The sequence below is a fragment of the Globicephala melas genome, chromosome 10 (genome assembly GCF_963455315.2).
Source record: "Globicephala melas chromosome 10, mGloMel1.2, whole genome shotgun sequence".
Lineage (NCBI taxonomy): Eukaryota > Metazoa > Chordata > Mammalia > Artiodactyla > Delphinidae > Globicephala > Globicephala melas.
The window spans coordinates 77,099,440-77,122,625 of NC_083323.1; the positions used below are offsets into that span (position 1 = coordinate 77,099,440).

Below are 23,186 nucleotides of genomic sequence, written 5' to 3' on the forward strand. Positions count from 1 at the left end.
TTGAATTAAATTGGACAGAACAGTAATTTCAGCATGGTTGATTTGTCTTTAACTGTTACAGTATTGAAAAAAATTTGTGGCTTTTTGGCTGACAGTAGATAAAGAACTAATGTCAATGAAAGTGCTTTATAAAACATGAAGTGCTATACAAATGACAGCTTTTTAAAAAAGTTTAATCAACACATTTATTGAGTACATACCACATGATTGGCACTATTCTAGGTGCTGAGGTTACAAAGATGAATAAAGACAATAAGAGAATTCCCAACCCAGTCTATTTTTATTTTTAAAAACAAGCTTATTGAGATATAATTTATGTACCATAAAATTCACTCTTTAAAGTGTACAATTCAGTGGCTTTTAGTGTATTTAGAGTTTTGCAGCTATCACTACTATCTAATTTTAGAAGGCAAATGACGGTTTTTAATCAGCATTTTACTTCTTTCTGATTTTTGCCTTTATCTCAAAGGTACATTTTCTTCTGCCTTCTGCAAATACATGCTTAAGGGTGAGATTGTATGGGGTACACTCTCATCTGTAACTATTCATCAATTAGGAAGCAGATGGTATTAGCTTCCTTCTATTAAAACACTGCTGAATGATGTGACACCTATAAGAATAGATGCAAAAATCACAAATAATTTGAACAGATAAAATAGATTGTTCTGGAGGGATCATTTAATATTGCACAAATGTGGAATTAGGAAAGAAATACTCTTTTTTTAAAATAGAAGTTGATTCACAATATTATGTTAGTTTCGGGTATACAACATAGTGATTCAGTATTTTTATAGGAAAGAAGTATTCTAAAGAACCACCCGGTTTGTTGAGATAACAGAAATTCCAAGTTTAAAATCAAATGTGCCATGCTCACCCACTACCCTCTCAAATATACAAAGTAACTTGGTTTCAGAGCCAGTTTGTGTCCTTAGTTTTTTCTCAGAGATTAGGTAAGGTTTTTTGTTTTTTAAAACATTAGTGGGTCTGTAGATTTTGTGAAAATATTTTCAGTTAATCTCTGCTCCCCAAAGCTCAAAATGGCTAAACACCAACCACTGCTTAACTGGGTTGCTGTAAACAGAGCCCAAAATGAAACGCCTGAGTATTTGCTGCAGATTCCCAGGTACCTCTCAAGTGCAGGAATAAGCTCAGAAAAGGTTTAATAGGTTTATTAAGTAATCATCCATTAAAAGGCTCATGCGCTACTTGTGTGCTGCATTAGGACAAGTGCCTGCCTGCTTACTGCATTTAGCACTGCTTGGAAGAGGGTGAACCCTAGGATTTAGACCCCACTCAGATGTTTAGGCAGAAGAATTTTGTCAGGAAAAAAAGGTTGCAGAGCTACATAAAAGATTATCAATCAGAAGACATCAGGCTATTGTATTTTTTCTGATGTCTAAGAAGAATATCCTCAAGCTGAAGAATGGATTGTTTCACTGGTACTATTGGGTAAGTTTTGTGGAGATCCCCAACAACAACAAAAATCATACTGAAGATGAACAGTTGATTCACAGTAGCTGCTGATGAAAAGGAAAGCCTCAGTACCTAGCGGTAGCCCTAGTATTTCTTAGCAGCTTGCCCCCATGATAACTGGCACAAACTCTGGCTTCTTGGTCAAATCCAGCCTCAGGGAAGGTAGTTCATATATTGGAGATGATCTGATTTTTGTATAGTTTTGATGGCATGTTTATTTGTGGAGAGAAGGGGATTGTGAGGGTAGAGATAGGAGTCTGTCTGTTGTAATAGGATTTGGTCTGTGTGTTAATGGAATGAACTGGCCTTCTTTGCTGTATACTTCCTTTATCCTTGCTGAGAAGAGAGGTTGAAGTTTCCTAGAGCTATTGATGAAGCTGGTGACTGCAAGAGGAACTCTGGACTTTTGACCTTGATGGTAATGGAAGGTGTTGGGGGAGTTTGGAGAGCCCACAGTTTGGTGTAAGGACTAGAAAGTTATGTTACATTTTTGCCTCAAAACAGAAATATACAAATTAAAGCAATAGCTTCTACTTTCTGAGTACTTATTTTAATAAGTTTCTATAAACCTGTGTCATTTGACGTGGTTTTTTCCAAAGCAGCACATGGCCATTTTCTCAGGAGGCAATTTTCTTTTCATTCATCATATGGGTTTGTTAGATGGAAAAAGAAATCTACCTCATTTCACAGGTCTGTGCCTTTTCCTACTATATACAGAGCACCTTCCTCATTTTTTTCCTTTCAAAAAATCTCATTTAATGAAAATAATTAATCAACTAGGAGTATTTTATTTTCTTGTTTTAACAATTCTTAAAGTAACTTAGTTTAGGCTTAATTATTGAAATGCATCAGTGTCCTTCTGCCCCATTGCACCTCCCTTTTTGCTTGCCTCCCTCACCAACAAAAACATCAAAGAACACTTAATGAACAGTGGCCCCTGTTTAAAAGGAAGACTTAAGTCTTTAGTTATTTACTGATAAAATATTTTCTTAAAAACAAGTTATAAATCATTTGTTTATATTTCAGAATCCCTGCATCTCAAACACACACACACACACACACACACACACACACACACACACAAAACATCCTGGATATTTGGTTATTTTTCTGAATCACTTTCATATACTTGCTCTGGTATGGCTAACCAGAAATGGAATGGAATGAGGTTAGGCAAGAGGTCATCCAAAGACAAACACCAAAATTTTTGTTTTACTTGTATATTTGAGTATATTTCTAAAAGAACTTTTAAAAAGGTGGTGTTCTGTAGTTATAACTCCTAAAACTGTGGGCACAAATCTAGCTGGTATTAATAATTTTCTCTTCTTGATGCTTTATATGATGGTTTTGTGATAATTTGTATTTGGACCTTTACACACACACATACACCCTGCTCTGGATTTGTCCCTTGGGGTTTAGTTTCTGTTCATTACCGTTTCATCACCTCTCTTAGTCCAGATGTTCTGGTGAAGTTGGTCCTTGGTTTGGATATTCTAAATTACTTACAAGGTACTTGTTTACTGCCAGCTACATTTTTGTTGCATCCGGCCCTGGAGCTGCATCTGCCTTCCTTGCTTGATGTTGAGATTTTTTTGATCATGGAAATCACAGTTTACGTTTTTGAACGTATGCCTCCCACTATTACTGTTCTAAGGCACAGCACCTCATTGAAAAACTTCAAAAACCTCTGTAACAGCTGTGAGGGGCAGACCACTGGGCAGGCAACATGAGCTCATTCTTAATTTATCTTAATGATTTATAAAATTATTATTCTTAAATTATAACCCTGGAGTTTTGTGTATTTTACGTCCTCCTTTCAGTAGTTTCAATTCAGGAACAACTTGCCTTAGAACTTCCCATTTATCACAGAAGAAATCCCCTCTGATTTCCCATAGGGCAAAGTAGTGTAGGTTGATGCATATTGAGCTACTTTTGTGCTTAGTATCAAATAGTGGTCCTGTAGTAAATGCTCAAAACTTTCCAAGAGGGGGGAATCACATTAATGCAGAGATGCAAAATAAAAAGGGGTGCCTTAGCTTAAATTTTAGGATGTGTCCTCCATTGTGTATGATTCCATTACTTCACAGGATAGTGGGGAGAGTTTGTTGTATTCTCTACTTAAAATCTTGAATTTTAGAAAATGCCTCCTTCCTGCAATTTTATTTTATTTATTTTTAAAAATTAATTAATTAATTAATTTATCCTTTTTTGGCTGCGTTGGGTCTTGTCTGCTGCGTGCGGGCTTTCTCCAGTTGCGGCGAGTAGGGGCTACCCCTCGTTGTGGCGTGTGGGCTTCTCATTGCGGTGACCCCTCCCGCCGTGGAGCACGGGCTCCAGAGGTGTGGGCTTCGGTAGTTGTGGCTTGTGGGCTCTAGAGCGCAGCCTCAGTAGTTGTGGCGCACGGGCCCAGCTGCCCCGCAGCATGTGGGATCCTCCCCTACCAGGGATCGAACCGGTTTCCCCCGCATTGGCAGGTGGACCCTTAACCACTGCACCACCAGGGAAGTACCCTTCCTGCAATTTTAGAATGAGTGTTTGCCAGGAGGGGAGAAGGAGGTAGTAGAAGCCTTGTTAAATACCTGAGCTACTTTGTGTGTTTTAGACACTTGCTATGCTCGTGTGCCTAGAATTGAGGTGGGTCCAAGAGGTTTTCACCAGTGCCCTCCTCTCTCGGTCATGTAATACCGCATTGCTGGGGGTAGGGTGGAGCAGAGAGTTCGCTTTTAATGGTTTCTTGTTATAGCCCTCAACAAAGCTGTGTCATCAATTCCCTTGGCTTTACAGACTATTGCCCAGAAGAAAAGATGTTTGGTTTTCACAAGCCAAAGATGTACCGAAGTATAGAGGGCTGCTGTATTTGCAGAGCTAAATCCTCCAGTTCTCGATTCACTGACAGTAAACGCTATGAAAAGGACTTCCAGAGCTGTTTTGGGTAAGATCATGTGATGTTTGTACCATTTTTGGAGTGAAAAAGATCACAGTATACAGAAGTATTTCTAAGCAAAGGGATTGGAACAGTGTGCTAATAATTAAAATCACTCATATTCTAATCTAGGTTATTTCAAGGCACTTGCTCTTAAATCAAACAATACTGACAGCCTTCCTTTTTCTAGATTATGAGGAACTACCAAATTAATTGTGAAGCCCTTTAGAAGTTATAATCAAACAAACCCTTTTGTTAACTTCAGGATGTACAAAGAGATTTTTTTTAAAAAATTACCCTTATTCTCTCTTACAGTAATTGTCCTCCACTAGTTTTCTGTCCTTTGTATTGTTTTTCTAAATTATAGAAATATATTTTAACCCCATCTGCTGAGGATACTAGCAGGACTTAATGTACTGCCCTGAAACCTGTCAGGCTATGTTAGCTTTTATTTTATAATTTCGTTCTTTATTTATCTTTTGACAATAAACCTCTGCTTAATAAAATGGAAATTACTTTCCAACAAATACTTGGATGAAATAAAATACTTAATGTTGAGCCATTTCCCATGTTAGAAATTAATTTCACCACTGTTCTTTCTTATCAAAACATTTTGTGGATTATTTATTGTTAATCCTAGACTTTGTACTTAATTTTGAAGGTTGTCAAAGAGTCTCCACTAACCAACCTTGCCTTTTGAAATTACATTTTTCTCCTAATGTCTTTATTTCCAATTGTATATATAATAAATGTTATTAGTATTTTTCTGTGTATTTATAATACAGGAAAAGTATAGTAAATGAAAAATTCCTCAGAGAGACAATTAAAAAATAGCTTGGTAACTATAGATTTCTTTCCCCCATGCAGATATATTCATTAAAAAAAAAATTACAGTGCCTCTCTGGTTTTGTTTGTTGTGAAACTAGAATATCACGGCACATTATTTTACTTAAAGGGTCGTGTTTTATTGCTTATGAAGTATCTACACATTTCAAGAAAGATTAATTGGACAGCATTGTTTAAAACCATGGTGACCAGGATCTTCTCTAGGTCTTAAATTTTGCTATTGTTTTAAAAAACAGTCTTTATTTTAAAATGACCAAATTGTAGCACATGGAATTGATTCATTGGATCTAGAAGTTAATTATATTTCTGAAATATTCTACAGAAACAATGGAACTGGATCACTCCAGACAATTAGAAATGACATCTATAAACTATAAATAGTGTTTTTTCTAAAAGAAATGTACTTGCATGAGTTCTTTAATGTAAAGGAGACTAATAAAGGTTTGATTGTTTTCTTATCAGGTTACATGAGACTCGTTCAGGAGACATCTGTAATGCCTGTGTCCTGCTTGTGAAAAGATGGAAGAAACTGCCAGCAGGATCAAAAAAAAACTGGAATCATGTGAGTTCATCTTTCGTCTTTCTCAGTTATACCTCTGTTATATTTAAAGTAACATTAATTTTTCCCCCTAATTTAGGAAATAATATGTTCCTAGGGTAGAAAAGTCTGAAAAGAATAAAGAAAAGCACTAGTTGCTGCTCAGATATAATCACTTAACATTTTGGCATTTTGGGGAGCAAAATAGCTTGGTATGGCATTTCTCTAAGGTTGTATCAAATATACCCATTTTTGGAGATCCACAGTGTACATTTCACATATTTTTAGGTTTAACCCAGAAATTCCTAGAGTTAATTAGACATGGATCCTTTTTTTCATCTCCTAGGATTATGTATGTCCTAATTCATGTTGGTACTAATGAGCACATTGGTTTATAATCAGAACTGGATTTAAAGCCTGCCTTTACCACTTACTAGTTGTGAACTTTGGGCAAGTGACATTTATTTATAAAGTGCAAAGATAATAGCTGTCTCACAGAACTGTTGTAAGAACTGAATGAGATGATGTATATAAAGTATAATGCATAGTAATCACTCACGTAGAAGCTATTGTTAATCTATATTAAATCTAGTTGAGATCAAACTGGAATGTAAATGTGTTTTCTATTTGCATTTCACTTTATAACGTCACTGGAATTCTTTAGAAAATATTTTCAATAACCAGAACGACACCGTTAGGTCTTATTTAATTTTTCTGTATGCTAGCTTTCAGAAGATTTATGACATTTATACAAAATGTTTGTTTTTAAGCGGGCAAAAAATATTTGTTCTTTACCTTTTTTCTTACACTAGCCTTACACTGTCCTTTGGTGACAATGTTTCATTATTATAATAGGTTTCTGTGGGTCTGTTAACCTATAAAAATGTGAGTTTTTCTTTAATTAATAGCTTACCTGGAGAAGATCCAAATTGTGATTTTGAAGGTGATGTCAACCTTTTACATAAGAGTAGAAATCTGCAAATAGCCAATGTGAGTGAAGGCATGAGAAATGAGACCATATGGGGCTAGACCAGTGGCCACGCTAGGCTGTGGAAGAACATGCCATTGCCCTCACGTGGCTGACCTCAGGGATTAAGGGTGTGTAGTAAAAAGAGCATAAAGCATAGGTCTGAAAACCCTGATTTGCATCTGGGCCCCTTCCCCACCCACCCTTGCCCATTTACTAGCTTAGTGAAATAAGGCAAAATACATAGTTGAATATCTCTTGTTTTTCTTTACCCTAAAACTGGAGTAACAAATTACTGCTTACTGCTTTGTGGTGAAGTTAAAATCAAAAGTATATGAAAACTTTTTGTAAACTGCGGAACATCATCCTATAGAAATGTTAATTGTTGTTAGGTTTGGTTTTTCTTAACCTACTTGGGTCATTTTCACCATATATAAAATCTATGTAAATTTTTTGCCCAGCAGACTCCTGCTATTACTTACTTCAAAGGAAAAAAACCACTAGATAAATTATTCTTTAATACCATGTGTTGATTAAAAGTGCACATGAGCTCTCAAACACTGAGTAGGAAATTCAAATTTGGCTCCTTCAAATAAGCATTCGTCTGAACCAAGGGAATACAGAGGTGTCATTTTTAAAATGGTATTAAATATTCAGTATTTTCTTCCAGGTGGTAGATGCAAGGGCAGGACCCAGTCTAAAGACTACCCTGAAACCAAAGAAAGTGAAAACTCTATCTGGAAACAGGATAAAAAGCAACCAGATCAGTAAACTGCAGAAGGAATTTAAACGTCACAGTAAGTTTGATATTGAAACATGAGGATTTAAGAATAATTGTTTTTATTTTTGTCTGGGGTGGCACATGGCATGTATGGACCATATTTTCTTTTATTGCTTTTTAAAAAAAGAGTGGGAGGCAATGTTGACTTGGGAGAGATATTTTATTTCTATGAAATCTTAGAACTTTATCTTTGATTTTGGTGTCTTAAAAGTACTTTCACCAGCCACTTCTTCAGATTGTGCTAAGAACACAGAGCATTCTGATCTCTTTATTGACATCTTAATTTTCTAGAGGATGAACTTTTCAAGTTTGTTTACTTGATTTTTATTCTTAAGGAGTTTGAGGCCTGGAGATATGTAGAAAGGTATATAAATAATTAGTGGACAATCTGAGACTAAAGCCCAGGTTCTCTGGAGCGTACTTTTGGAAATCATAACTCAGATATTGCAGTAAAAGCCAGCCTCAAGACCTTTAGGTTTAAGGGGGCTTGGTGTGTTGTGTGGGGTGAGAGGATGGGAAGGGAATGATAAATTAATATTAAGCTCGTCTACTTTTATTGGAAGTCATTGGGGGCAGGGGACCTTTTGTGGTACTTCTGTATTTAGGAATTTAGATTTCAGATTTTTTTTTTTTTTTTTTTGCGGTACACGGGCCTCTCACTGTTGTGGCCTCTCCCGTTGCGGAGCACAGGCTCCGGACGCGCAGGCTCAGCGGCCATGGCTCACGGGCATAGCCGCTCCGCGGCATGTGGGATCTTCCCGGACCGGGGCACGAGCCTGTGTCCCCTGCATCGGCAGGCGGACTCAACCACTGCGCCACTAAGGAAGCCCTAGATTTCAGATTTTGAAAAGGAAATCCACTGCATATAATGTTATTATGTTATTTATTACACCCAGGGGGGTCTGAGGCAGCACTATTGAATCAAACACATTAGTGTTTCTGTGTGAAAAATGTAGGCATATTCATATAGGTGGAATAAACTAACTGTAAATAAGCTAGTCAGGTTTGCTTACCTAATTATAGTCCAGGTCAGGCCAGATTTTGTGACCAAAAGGGTTAGGAATAAACTTTTGTTTTGAGAACATTTTCAGAATTGTAGGTGGACCTGTATTGGAATTTTCAGGATTAAAAAACAAAACAAAACTGGGGAATTCCCTGGCGGTCCAGTGGTTAGGACTCTGAGGTTCCACCGCAGGGGGCACGAGTTCCATCCCTGGTTGGGGAACTAAGATGCCGCATCCCGTGCAGTGCAGCTAAAAAAAAAAATCTGTAGGACCTTGTTAGACAAAGTTTTATCAATCAGTGCTTGTTTTAGAAAAATGGAAAAAGACAAGTTACTGATCAGATAGAATGAGAGGAAGGAAGGAGAACTATCATCTCTCGAGCATTTTGGTATATGTACCAAGCACTTTACATACATAATTATCCCAATGATTTCTATTTTAGAGATTAGGATAGGAAGTACAAAGTAGTGATTTCACCTTGACCCGAGGTCACTTAGTAAGTGGTAGAGATAAATTTGACCTGGGGTTTGTCTAATTGCAAAGCCCTGTGCTGTTTCTACAATATCATTCTGCTCTCTGGGATAGTGTAACTCATGCCACAGGACTCCAGAGTCTTTCCAGATCTGCTACTAACTCTGCTCTCAGGTAAGTTGGTGTTACCAGTCCATAGTTATTCTGTTAATATATTTAATCTTTGGCTAAAATATTTTAATACATCTATAGTAAAATATTTAGGCAACATCAAATATGTGTATATTTTAATTATACATGTTTGTTTCTTAACCAGCTATCACCAAGGGGGTAAGAAAGACTGACTCTACCCTTTATTCTCTTTAAATGTTTTAGTGAACATTTAGAAAATAGTAATTTTCTTCTATAACTTGAGGGGTAGAGAAATTGATATTCGTTGTATATTCTTAGCGTCTCCCTTTAATTATAGGGAAAGTATCTGACTAACTTTTGCCTTACCTAAGGGAATATGTCCAGTGTAATTTCAGATTTTTTGTGATAAAGCTGTGCTGTGGAGGGGTTGGAAACTGAAAATAACTGGATTTTGGAAACTCAGAGTGAAACATGATTTTCCCAGGTGCATTGTGAATTGCTAGCAGCTGTGTGCACCATAACAGTTTTGAGATATTTGAATTTTTATACATCACCCACTAAATGGTTTCCCTGTCTCTGGTTATATATTTGCTTCCATGCATCTTGCATGTACCTGCCCTGTATTCCTCTTCCTGGGACATTCTTTCCTTTGTGGTGTACTGGAAAGGCATTGGACTTAGGGCTTGAAGATCTGGATTTGAGTTACAGTTCTTGAACAAATATGTGACCCTGGTGTTGCTTAACATTTAACCACAATTTCTTAATCAGAAGTGAGGATAATCAAGTAAAAGGGGTTTTGTAAAACAAAACAAAGCGAAATAAATTCCCATATAAATGTTAGCCATTCTTTTTGTCATTCTTCTTCCTAAAACCTGCAATGATTCTGGTTGCTGTAGAATAAAATGGAAAACCCCTAGCATGTCTTTGGATGTACCATTTTAGGGAAAGGGTCAGTTCCCTTCGTGTGCATAGTGTATTCTGCTTCCAATTTTACTCATCATCCCCACCTACCCCAAGCTATCTAACTAGTCTTTTGTGCCTTTCCAAATCCTACCTCCCTAATGTTTAAGACTTCAAAAATTTCAGTTCTTTGAAGAATTTCCTGATTTACATTCTAGAAGAGAGTTTTTTTTTCCCTAACTGCGATTCTATATATAATTGTATCCTAGTGTCCCAGGTGTTAGATTGAACCATATAAAATTGCCATTTTTATAGGTAGACATGGTCAAATAACTGCAATTTCAAATGGTTCATAGATATTAAACACTCCCTGGGATAGTGATGACTATCACTAGAGCAGCATAGAGATGACTGCTATTGCTGTTAATTATTAGGGAAGTCTTTTGTTTTTTTTTCTAAACACACACCCTAGCAGTGTATGTGCTGTTTATTTATTTATTTAGTTAGTTTGCACTGGGTCTTAGTTGCGACGTGTGGGATCTTTAATTGCAGCATGCGGACTTCTTAGTTGCGGCATGTGGACGACTTCTTAGTTGCAGCACACGGACTCTTATTTGTGGCATGCAGGCTTCTCATTTGTGGTATGTGGACTTCTTAGTTGTGGCACGCACGCAGGATCTAGTTCCCCAACCAGGGATCGAACCTGGGCCCCTTGCGTTGGGAGCGCGGAGTCTTACTCACTGGACCACAAGGGAAGTCCCAGGGAAGTCTTTTAAATATTCCTATAGACTTATTCCTTTAAAGCCTGCTACTCCTTTTTTTTAATTTATTTTTTTACATTCTTTTTTTAATATTCTTTTCCATTATGGTTTATCATAGGATATTGAATATAGTCCTCTGTGCTATACAGTAGAACCTTGTTGTTTATCCATTCTATATGTTAAAGCTTATAGATGCTAACCCCACCCTCCTACTTCCTCTCTCCCTCAGCCCCATCCCCCTTGGCAACAACCAGTCTATTCTCTATGTCCGTGATTCTGTTTCTGTTTCATAGATAGGTTCATTTGTGTCATATTTTAGATTCTACATATAAGTGATTTCATATGGTATTTGTCTTTCTCTTTCTGACTTACTTCACTTAGTATGATAATCTCTAGTTGCATCCATCTTGTTGCACATGGCATTATTTCATTCTTTTTTATGTAAAGCCTGCTACTCTTGAGAATTCTGTTTGGTTGTTTTTTCATGAAGTTAAGCTATTCATATATTGGAAGTAAATGAACATATTAAAAACACCAATTGGTGCCTTCTTTGTTTTAGATACTTAATTTTATGCTATTGTATATAAACTTTTGTTAATAGAAAATGCTTTGTGAGCGCTATTCAAAAAAGTTTTCTTTAGTCTGTTTCTTCCCATGTAGGATATGACACAGGGTTTGATGTCTAGTGGATACTTAATAAATGTTTGATTAGTTCTATGAATTGGAGGATTATTCTATCCACCTGTCCTGGGGGGCGTGTGGTGAGTCTTTAGCCAAAGGTAAGAGGTGTGGTAGGCTCAACCCCTGTCTGATGTTGCTGTTGCTGAGAATAGCAGTATGATAGCTTTATAGCTCAGTGACTGTCAACCAAAAGATTTATTTTCTGGCTTGTAAATTTATATGAAGTCTTCTGAGGGCAAAAACACTAAATCATGTTTAGCTTGTATCTGATGAATTGCCTTTACTCCTTATTAAGTCAGGATCTATTGTTTTCCCTTTATGGGTCAGGTATCATTTTTCTTTGGATGCTTTCAAGATTTTTTTCTTTTTCTTTAGTGTTCAGAAGTTTAATTATAATGTGTCTTGGCATTGATTTCTTTGGGTATATCCTGTTTGGGGTTTGCTCAGCTTCTTGTATCTATAGGTTTATGTCTCTTGCCAAGTTTGGCACGTTTTCAGCTGTTATATTTGAGTAGTTTTTCACCTCCGCCCTCTTTCTCCTCTTCTTCCGGGACTGCAGTCACATGAATGTATGTTTTCTGTTGTAGTTCCACAGGTCTCTAAGGCTCTTTCATTTGTTTTCTTTGTATTGTACAGGTTGGGTGATTTCTGTTGTTCTTTCTTCCAGTTCACTGATTGTTTCCTCTTTCCCCTCCATTCTGCTGTTGAGCCTGTCTACTCAGCTTTTTATTTCACTTATTGTATTTTTTCAGTTCGGATTTCAATTCCTTGGTTCTTTATAGCTGCTTTTTTTAACTGAGGCCTACTTGCTGAGGCTATGTTTTCATTTATTTCAGACTTGTTCATAATGGCTTATTGAAGCATTTTTGTCATAGCTGCTTTAAAATCTTTGTCAGATCATGCTAACGTCTCTGTCATCTTGGTGTTTAATAGATGCTTGACTTTTCATTCAATTTGAGATCTTCCTGGTTCTGGATATGATAACGATTTTTTATTGAAACCTAGACGTTTTTAAATTGTGTTGTGAGACTTGGAGTTTTATTACTTCTGTTTTAACTGGCTTTTTTTTTTTCCAGAAGGGGAAATGGGGGGGGCACCACCTTGTTACTGCCAAGTGGTGTTGAAAGTCAGGTTCCCCCTGACTTTTAACCTCCTTTCCAGCCTCCTTTGGTATCTGAGGGAGGAGGAGCTCCTGACTGCGGCTGGGTGGGGGTGGGCTGGGAATTCAGGCTCCCGCGTGGTGAGGGTGCTCCTGTTCCCGGTGGGCCACAGTGAAGGCCCCGACTCTTCAGAGGGCTTCCACTGACATCACCCTGGTGCAGGTGTTGGGGGGCCTCCTAACAGTCTTGGGAGGATGGAAACCTAGGCTCCCCACTTGGCCTTTGCTCCAGTGGGTGGGGGTGGGGACCCTTTTTTTTTCTGAGGTGTTTGGCTGGAGTAAAGGGGTTATTGTTGGGCTTCCCTGGTGGCGCAGTGGTTGAGAGTCCGCCTGCCGATGCTGGGGACACGGGTTTGTGCTCCGGTCCGGGAGGATCCCACATGCCGCGGAGCGGCTGGGCCCGTGAGCCATGGCCGCTGAGCCTGCATGTCCGGAGCCTGTGCTTCGCAACAGGAGAGGCCACAACGGTGAGAGGCCCGCGTACCGCAAAAAAAAAAAAGGGGGGCGGTTATTGCCTCCGAAAGGATTCCTCTCTCGCTAAGCTGCCCCTTTCCTGGTCCTTTGGCTAGAGAGGGCAGGCTTCTGTTGGGTGTGTGTGTGTGTGTGTGTGTGTGTGTGTGTGTGTGTGTGTGTGTGTGTGTGTGTGTGTGTGTGTGTGTGTGTGTGTGTGTGTGTGTGTGTGTGTGTGTGTGTGTGTGTGTGTGTGTATCTGCACCCATTGGCATTCAGCTGCAAGACTGGGATTTAGGAGACAAAAAGAAAACCCATAAAAGCTAGGGAGCTCACCCCTGCTTCATTCCTTAAGTCTTGAGCTCACTAGCTGTTGCCAACTTTCAGAGTGTTTAGTTTTGTTTTATGTGTTGTGTCCGTATCTATTTTTAGTTGTACTTATTAGCAGGAGAATAGAGAAAAGTGTGTCAGCTCTTCATCTTATTGGAAGCTCATTTTCTTTTGGATACACTTTAGTACAAATATCTTCAAATGTCAATAGTGCATAAAAAATAAATTTTTTCTTTTTTTTAAATCTCATTCACTGTATTTTATGCTGAGGCTTAGTTGCAGCTGCATATAGTGAAATTATAATTTGTTTTCACTTTATTTCAGATTCTGATGCTCACAGTACCACCTCAAGTGCCTCTCCAGCTCAATCGCCTTGTTATAGTAACCAGTCAGATGATGGCTCAGATACAGAGATGGCTTCTGGCTCTAACAGAACGCCAGTGTTTTCCTTTTTAGATCTCACATACTGGAAAAGGTAAAAGCAACAGAAAATAACTCTCTAACCAGCAAACCTTCTTAATTATAGGCAACGGTTTCCCACTTCCTTAGCAATTAAGTGGCATTTGGCACACAGCTGGTAGCGTATGTGTTTGGAGGTGGATTAGGCAAGAATGGAGCTGAGAGTGTGGATTTTGTGTGTTTTTTCTATTAAAATTGATTTAAAGTAGAAATCATGTTAAGAAATCTAAATTTCCTATGATGGAGAATACTAGGTATTCATTCTGACCAACTCTCCCACTGATAAAAAGTAAAAGGGCTAGAAGTATATATATTTTTTATGTCTTTAAAAATGGCATCAACAAGTAGACAAGTTAATAAGGAATAATCAGAGGCCAAATGCTGAGTGAATGAGGGACCCCAAAGTCAAAAAAGAGATAATAGACTAAGAAAGAGAGAATATTTAAAGAGAAAGTGGTTAAGGATTTTCTAGTTCACAGATTTGGGGAGACTAACAAGTTAAAAGCAAGGTAATAAGCAATTATCTTACGGGTGAAGAAGATTCACCCACAGGTACATCATAGGGAAACTATGGAACATGGGAGGCAAAACAGATTTTAAGTAGTGAGAGAATAAAGACATTATTTTCAAAGGAACAGCAAACCTACAAGCTGAATTGGCAGCATGAACAACGGAAGCCATAAAACAATAGATTAATACCTTCAATGGCCCAAGAGATAATAGCTCTCAACTTAAAATTATAACTTAAAATTATATATATGTAGCAAAAATATCTTTCGTAAATGAGGGCATAGGACTTTTTGACTAGAAAAAGAAAATTGAGAGTTTGCTGCCAAACTGACTCAATAACAAAAATTCTATAGGCAGAAAGAAGAGATCCAAGATTGAAATTCTGAGAAGGATAAATAAATATTTGTTGCCTATAGGTAAATTTAAACAAACACTGAAGGCTTAAAATGATAATAGATGGGAATTTTTAAAAAAAGAATTAAATGACAACAGTAACATATAAGTCAAAGTAATAGAAGTGATGGGAGTTAAAATGTCCTAATATCTTTGTATTGTTGACAGTAAATGTATTGAATAACTTTAGAGTTCAATTAATTAACTGTATAACCACTAAAAGAATAAAAATAAGAATGTAAAACCTCCAGAGAAGAAGAGAAGGATGGAGAGTTTTAAAATATACCTAGCAGGACTTCCCTGGTGGCGTAGTGGTTAAGAATCCACCTGCCAATGCAGGGGACATGGGTTCGATCCCTGGTCCAGGAAGATCCCACGTGCTGTGGAGCAAGTTAGCCCGTGCACCACAACTACTGAGCCCGCAAGCCACAACTACTGAAGCCTGTGTGCCTAGAGCCCGTGCTCCGCAACAAGAGAAGCCACCGCAATGAGAAGCCTGCGTGCCGCAACGAAGAGCAGCCCCTGTTTGCTGCAACTAGAGAAAGCCTGCGTGCAGCAATGAAGACCCAACGCATCCATCAATCAATCAATCAATCTAGCAAAATAAAATGATGAAAACCTCCATATATTTGTAAATTAAGAAACCATGAAAAAAAAAAAAAGAAACCATGGGTTCAAGAAGAAAGTATAAATTAGAAAATCCTTATAACTAAAAAAAAAACTGAAAAATACCACAAATCAAAACATGTGGTATGAAGTTAAAGAGGTAGAAGAAAAGTTGCCTTTAATGCTTCTTACAAAAGAAAGATTTAAAATAAATGAAGTTACATGTATCCAATTTAAAGATTAATGAAGCTCAATATAAAAAAAAATAAAAGCAAGGAAATCCTAAAGATAGGAGTAGAAATAAATGGAGTAGAAAATCAATATGAATGGATAGTATCAGTAAAGCTAAGAGTTGGTTCTTGAAAAACATAACCAAAAAAGTTACTAGAGATAAAGCAGGTCAAGAAAAAGAGATGGTACCCATAAGCATCTTGGATAAGAAAAGGGAGATTCAGCTATAGAAAAAGCAGAAGTTTAGAAGACAATAGGATATTAGAAACGGCTTCATGACAATAAATTTGAACATATAGGTGAAGTGGATACATTAGTAGAAAAAGACACTTCACCAAAACTGTCTCAGGAAAAAGTAGAAAACCTGAATTGTCTCATAATAAAGGAATGGATTCAGTGGTCAGAAGTCTTCCCTCAAAAAATCCCAGACCTAGATAGACAAATTCTACCAAACATTCCAGAAACAAATGATTCTAATCTTGCACTGGCTTTTCCAGATTATGGATAAAAGAGGGCATAGGCTCCAAGCATTCTATGAGGCTAACATAACTTTGATATGTTATAAACAATATATCATAACTAGATTAGATTTATTCTAGGGATGTGAGATTGTTTGAAGCATTAGAAAGCCAACTAATATAATTTGACAGTTTCCTAAAGGAGGGAGAAAATGCTTATTGTATTAGTGGTATATTGAAGATGTTTGATAAATTTGAACTTTGCTTCAAGGTTTAAAATAAAACCTTTAGCAAAATAGGAATAGAAGGGAACCACATTGATAAATAATTTGCATTTTCGAGTAAAGTTGAACACGTTCCCATTCCTATAGCCCAGCAACGTAACCTAGGAAAACACCTTCAGACCTGTGCACCAGTATGTACAGCATGTTTGTAATAGCAAAAATTGTCCCATCAGAAGGAGAGTGGGTAAATTGTGGTATATTCACATGGTGGAATACGGTACATAAGTTAAAATGAAATAAAGCTCTAACAATATGTATGAACCTCAGTCACTGTTGAGCAAAAAAATTGTAGCGTACAGTGTGAGTCCATATATGCGCATTTCTATATATATTTTTTATTTTATATATTTTATATATGAGATAACAAGCAATATGTTTAGAGATGCAAACGTTGTATATAAAGAAAAAACAGAGTGGTAAACCTGAAATTAAGGAGGAGAGAATGAGATTGGGTGGAGTGGGATTGGAGAGGGGCCTACGGGGGACTTCATAGGAAATAATAGGTTTTTTTAGAGTGTGTGATCCATGGATGATTTGTTGTGTTGTCATTTTTGTATGCCTTTATGTATATTTGATAATATGTGTATATATTTTTTGTCTGCTCAGTATTAAAATAAAACCACCAGCTGTATCAGCCTGTTTATGGTGGCTGTTTTCTTTAAGATTTGGTGATTTTTGGAGGAAACCGTTTATAACTTTAGGAGCAGCCTCTGAAACTGACTGCTGTCTCTCAGATTGCCTTCTTCCCTCTTAATATTTGATACGATTCCAGTGCGGGATTTAAGGCGCCTGGGTAATTCCCATTACCTAGCAGATTGGGGTCACTCTAGGAGCCCATTCATTAGGAATGTGATGAGATTGTGGAAGTAAAACCTTTGATCATGCTGTACTAGTTATAATGATGAGTAGATGTTTCCTTTTTTTGTATTCCTATTTTTCTGCCTTATTTAATATATTTTGTTGTCCCTCCATTTTTTTCTTTTAGACAGAAAATATGCTGTGGCATTATCTATAAAGGCCGTTTTGGGGAAGTCCTCATCGACACACATCTATTCAAGCCTTGCTGCAGCAATAAGAAGGCAGCTGCTGAGAAGCCGGAGGCTCAGGGGCCAGAGCCTCTACCCATCTCCACTCAGGAGTGGTGACTGAGGTTGATGTAGAAGGGGAACAAAAAATGAGTTAAATTTTGGAAAACACCAACAAAATGACCCTCCTATTTTTAACTTGGATACCTGTTATTCTGCCAAAAGATGATTTCTAGAATAGTTTTGAGTGGGTTATTTTCCCTCCAGTTCCACAAAGTCTGAAGCCAGTATCTAGCTTACTAAAAGGAAAAAAAGAAGTGTACATAATATTTAAGATGCTGAGTATTTCATAGGAAAGCTGAATGCTGCTGTAAAGTGCTCTTTAAGGCTTTTTTAAAAAAATCCCCTTCTAATGAATGAAATTAGGGGAATTTCAGGGGACAGAGATGGGATTTGTTGTATGATAAACGTATGTAGTTTTAGTCTTTCTATATTGAGAAGCAGTGGTTGGGGCATTTTTTAAGATGGCTGGCTACACTTGTTTTCCTTCGTTATAATAAATTTGTCATAACTCAGTAAACACAGACTTGCCCCTAGAGGTAGTTGTTAATAACTTTGAAATATTACGGTGTTGCCAAGGTTCTGATGATTCAAACCTGTACTACTGAATATTAAGCGGGACGGACTAAGCTCTCTAGTGCGAATATCTTGAAGGAGTAATTTCTAAATATACAGAGGTAACTTGACTGTATATGTTGCATCCTGTGTCACCTCCCTCCATATTGATATTTGATAAAGTTTTTAATTTATATGAAACTTCTAAAGCAGAATCAAAGTTCCTCTTGGGGAAATGTCAAATCTTTAGGATAGGCAATCCTATATGAATAGTACCAAAGCATTACCCCTTGGTAGAGAATGCACTCTATTAAAATGTTAAATGATCTGAAAAATAAAATGTGCAAGTCTTCAGGATGGCACATGAAAAAAACAAAGGTTAATGCTTCTTGGGGCACATTTCTTAGAGGGCTTGCAAGTGTGTAAATAATTTGTTTATGTTACATGACTGGTGACTTCAATGAAAATCTGCACAATTCAGTTTTAGCTCTGGATTACTTCGGTTGACCTTTGTGAAGGTTTTATCTGTGTAGAATGGTTGTTTGACTTGTTTTAACCTATTAGGGTTTTGGGTTTTGGGTTTTTGTTTTTTGTTTTTCATTCTATATTAAAGTAAAATTCTACTAAAAGAAAAGAGGTGTGTGTTCATGCTGAGTGGGTTGGTTTTGGTTTGGTTTCTTTTAGTCAGGCTTTCTGAACATTGAGGTGTTAGATGATACATCCTAAACGTGGAGCTCTTCAATTGTAAAACCTTCATTAAAAGCCTTTTACTTGAACCCAAACCAAAGTACTATCTATTGCCTCTTTTCTAAAAGTTCAGGAAGAATATATCACCAGTTCAGACTGTTCATAATGCGGGAGGATCCTTTGCCTACCTTGTAATAACATGACTCAGTGCTTATTTTTAAAACTGGATTTTAAAGATTGGATAGTATAAATAACAAGAAGGAGTGAGCCAATTTTTATGGGTACCCTATAGTTTTATAGTTCTTAATCTAAACTTAAAGTTTTATATTTCTTCCTCTGGAAAAAACTACAAGCCACCATATGCACAGACTACATAGTGAGTTGGGTCAGCTCTCCCACAGACTTTGAGGTGTATTACAAGAATCCCAGCCATTATCATCTTCCTCCTGAGTTATTTTGAAATGGTTTTTTTCTCTCTCTCTTTTTTTTTGTACATTTTGGCTGCAGTATTGGTGGTAGAATATACTATAATATGGATCATCTCTACTTCTGTATTTATTTATTTATTACTAGACCTCAACCACAGTCTTCTTTTTCCCCTTCCACCTCTCTTTGCCTGTAGGATGTACTGTATGTAGTCATGCACTTTGTATTAATATATTAGAAATCTACAAATCTGTTTTGTACTTTTTATACTGTTGGATACTTATAATCAAAACTTTTACTAGGGTATTGAATAAATTTAGTCTTACTAGAAAATAAAAGAAGCTGTTTTGTGGCTTTGTCTGAAAGGTGTTCTTAAGTAAGAGTAACTAATGTTTTTGACCCTCACAGATACTCAGTGTAAGCCCTTAGTATTATAACAAGCCATGAAGGAAAGAAGTCCTCTTTACTGAGAAATACAGACTTTAAAATACAGATCTTCCTCCACTTACCATGGGGTTACGTCCCAATAAACCCAAAGTAAGTTGAAAATATTGTAAGTCAAAAATGCATTTAATACATCATAGCTTAGCCTAGTCTACCTTAAACATGCTCAGAACATTTACATTAGCTTACAGTTGGCAAGATCATCTAACACAAAACCTATTTTTCATTAAAGTGTTGACTATCTCATGTAATTCATTGAATACTGTACTGAAAGTGAAAGCAAGAATGGCTAAATGTACTGGTAGTTTACCCTCCTGATCGCGTGGCTGACTGGGGTCTGTGGCTCACTGTGGCTCCCTCCTGCCGCTGCATCACAAGAGTGTCATATACCGCATATTGCTAGCCTGGGGAAAAGATCACAGTTGAAGTCTGATTTCTACTGAATGCATATCGCTTTTGCGTGATTGTTAAATCAAAAAATCCTAAGTTGAACCATCATTAAGTCGGAGACTGACTGTAAAAGACATTTTTTGTTGTTGTTGTTGACAGGGACAAGAAAGTAGGGTTTATTGGTGGGCATGGGTAGGGAGGGGGCAGCGCCAAGGCTCTCACGAGTGCAGGGTGTGCCATTTGTCCAGGGGGCCACGATTAGGGATGTACTCGACCCCACAGCCATCTGGGATGAGCTGCTTTTCTGCCACCGTGTTTTCAAATTCATCTGCATTAAACTTAGTGAATCCCCACTTCTTGGAGATGTGGATCTTCTGGCGGCCAGGGAACTTGAACTTGGCCCTGCGGAGGGCCTCAATCACATGCTCCTTGTTCTGCAGCTTGGTGTGGATGGACATTATGACCTGGCCAATGTGGACCCTGGCCACTGTGCCCTGGGGCTTTCCAAAGGCACCACGCATACCTGTCTGGAGCCTAGACTGGGGACAGCATGTCAGTCATTAATGTCTGCTGGAAAGGGCTGTCTCCAAGGTCCCTTAGGGCAACCCATACAGGCAACAGGCTGCATACACTACTGAGGAGGCTGCTGTTTGCAGCCGTTGCGCACCGGGCCCCCACGGGGAAAAGAGCACAGTTGGCTTAACTGGCTGCAAATGTAAAAGACATTTTTTTTTTCTAAAAGACATTTTAACTGATGTGCACAATAATTAACCTAGTGGATAAGATGATTTTAACAGTGAAGGACAAAAGGTCTCCAGTGTTTCAATGTCTGTAATATGGTTTTATTAGTATTGTCTATGGACATAGTGGGAAGCATCATTGAGACTTTAGAGAAACTATAAAAGGTGGTTATAGAGAAAGGTAGATTTTTGGGATTGGGGTCAGACCTGGGTTCTCTGATTCCTGGCTCTACCCCCTTATTAGCCATTTGAGTCACTTGACTTTTGTGAGTCTCTAAACTTCTGTTACTTACCAGAATTGTTTACTTTGCAGATTTATGATGAATCCAAAGAGGTATAATTCATACCAAAGGTTTTTTTCTGTGCCGTGCGGCTTTCGGGATCTCAGTTCCCCAACCAAGGATTGAACCTGGGCCACGGCAGTGAAAGCCTGGAATCCTAACCACTAGGCCACCAGGGAACTCCCATATATCAAAGTTTTAAAAACAGTTTATTACCTGGGAAAGGTAGATCCTGTGGGTCAAACTTCTTATACTACAATTAAATTAGCTTTGGGATAGTCTAGGTGATGTTGCCAGCACCTAATCTAGTTACTGTGAAGCTACTAAGTTAACCTAAGTAGTGGAAAGATGACAGCACCTACATGATCTATTGCTGTTTAATAAAATTACCAAAAATGTAGTGGCTTAAGAGAAATTGATCTCAGTTTCCATCTAGGTGCAGTGTGGCTGGGTCCTTTGCTCAGGGTCTCACAAGGCTGCAACAGGTGTCAACTTGGTTGCATTCTCATGAGGTGACTTGGGAATAATTCACCCCAAATTCACTTGGGTTGTTGGCAGAATTCATTCCCTGTGGCTGTAGGATGGAGAGCCCAAACTACTGGCTGGAGGGCCCCCTTAGTTCCTTACCACTTGGGGTCTCCCAACATGGCACTCACTGTACCCAGCCAGCAGGTCTCCAGAGCCAGTCACCTAACAAGACAGTCGTCTTGTCCACATTCAAGTTACACAGTGAACACAAGAGGTGGTGTGTGGGGACCATAGAGTTTTGTCTGCCATAACGCCTCTTCTTTTTCTTACGTGAACCACTTGAAATTGGGCCTCTTTGTCCTAAAATACAAGCATTTGGGTGTAGCAAGTAAAAAGAAAAATAGTTCCCCTATTATGAAATACCTACTGTGGTGGGCTTGGCACCTGTAAACACTGTTCAAACAAGCTTGCAAAGTGAAAAAACAAAACAACCTGTTTACAGGTAGTCAGTGAAGGGGTGCAAGGGGGGCCATATAACTTAAATAAAAGCAGCTTTCCTGATTCCAAAGCCTGTGCTCTTCAAACTGGACCCTGTCCCTGCTATAGCAATGGTGCCTTCTTAACCTGCATTTTGAGTGGTCACCTGGGTCTCTTCCGAAGGATGAAAACGAGGGGCAAGTTTCACCCTTGTGAAGAGGTTGAACTTTGTCTAAATCAGTTAATCAAATGTTGTTAATTTTGATGTTGAAAGTACATATTATATACTGTCTTTTTGTGGAGAAAATAGTCTCTAGGAGGTTTAGTTGAAACAACGGAATCTTCTAAAAATAAATGAAGGTAGCCAGAACTAACTGCTTGCTCTGTAGTAAAGAATGGAGGATACCGAGGGAGCCTCTTGATTGACCGTCCCTAGAGCAGTTTCCCAATCGCCCAGATTTAGCATTATGCTGCCCTGGCAGTCATTTTTGTGTGATGTTCAGTGGACTGGGAAGGGAGGAGAAAGCCCAGTTGGATCAAAGTTAGATAATTTCACAGGCTCATGTTCTCACAGAAAGGGATCTGAGGGTTCTAACAATTTCTCGGGCTATGGAGTTTGGTTACTTATTGTGGTCATGAGAATGCTTTAGGTTTCAAATATCTTGCACCCTGGTTAGAAACTGCTTGTTATTGTATGTCGAGTAGGGGCTTCTTAGACATGCTTAGTTGCAGGCTTCAGTGTAAAAGAGCTTAATCTTTCAGTTTAGAGAGACCAAAAAGATTTTTGGCAAAGCCTGCCCTTTGTCTCAGTGTCTGAAAGTGGGGGAAATAATTTACTCTGTTTGAGAACTTCAGTTCTCTACACTTCCGTAGCTTACATTAACTTTATCATTGTCCAGGTATTGTTTTTTTGTAACTGCAAGGAGAGTGGTTGTTTTATGTTTATACTTACCTCTCAGGAATTAAGACAGAGGTCTCAAGATTCTTCAGCAAGTCACGGGTAGAGCTAAAATAGGAACCTGAACAGTTATTTTTTTTTTGAAGGTAACAGGTCTGTTCTTTGCTTCCAATCACCTTTACAGTCCACTCCAGTGTTGATTTTGCCCCCAACACTCCAAGGGTCACTGATGGCTTTCTCATGGGGAATTCCAAAGCCCTCATTTTACTCATCCAGCCTCTCAATAGCACTTGATACAATTGATAGTTTCTTTTTTTGAAGCATTCTTGGCTGGTAACACTGCTGTTCCCAGGTTTCCTACTTCAGATGCTCATTGGC

At 38.1% G+C, this 23,186-nt stretch overlaps 1 protein-coding gene and 1 non-coding gene across 3 annotated transcripts in view; one reads left to right on the plus strand and one right to left on the minus strand.

Moving 5' to 3' along the window:
- Positions 1-19,437, plus strand: part of SINHCAF (SIN3-HDAC complex associated factor) — a 29,503-nt gene extending 10,066 nt beyond the window's left edge. For both annotated transcript variants that reach the window (XM_030830438.2, XM_060305945.1), the window contains exons 2-6: positions 4,258-4,405; positions 5,705-5,804; positions 7,418-7,544; positions 13,741-13,891; positions 17,343-19,437. In XM_030830438.2, the coding sequence (XP_030686298.1) occupies positions 4,278-4,405; positions 5,705-5,804; positions 7,418-7,544; positions 13,741-13,891; positions 17,343-17,502 (666 nt within the window). In that variant the 5' untranslated portion in view covers positions 4,258-4,277 and the 3' untranslated portion in view covers positions 17,503-19,437. The remainder of the gene's footprint in view (positions 1-4,257; positions 4,406-5,704; positions 5,805-7,417; positions 7,545-13,740; positions 13,892-17,342) is intronic.
- A 1,085-nt stretch (positions 19,438-20,522) lies between these two features.
- Positions 20,523-20,657, minus strand: LOC115839172 (small nucleolar RNA SNORA70). The gene has a single exon (XR_004033943.1). It is a non-coding gene; the product is annotated as a small nucleolar RNA SNORA70 (small nucleolar RNA).
- Between the last annotated feature and the right edge of the window lie 2,529 nt (positions 20,658-23,186).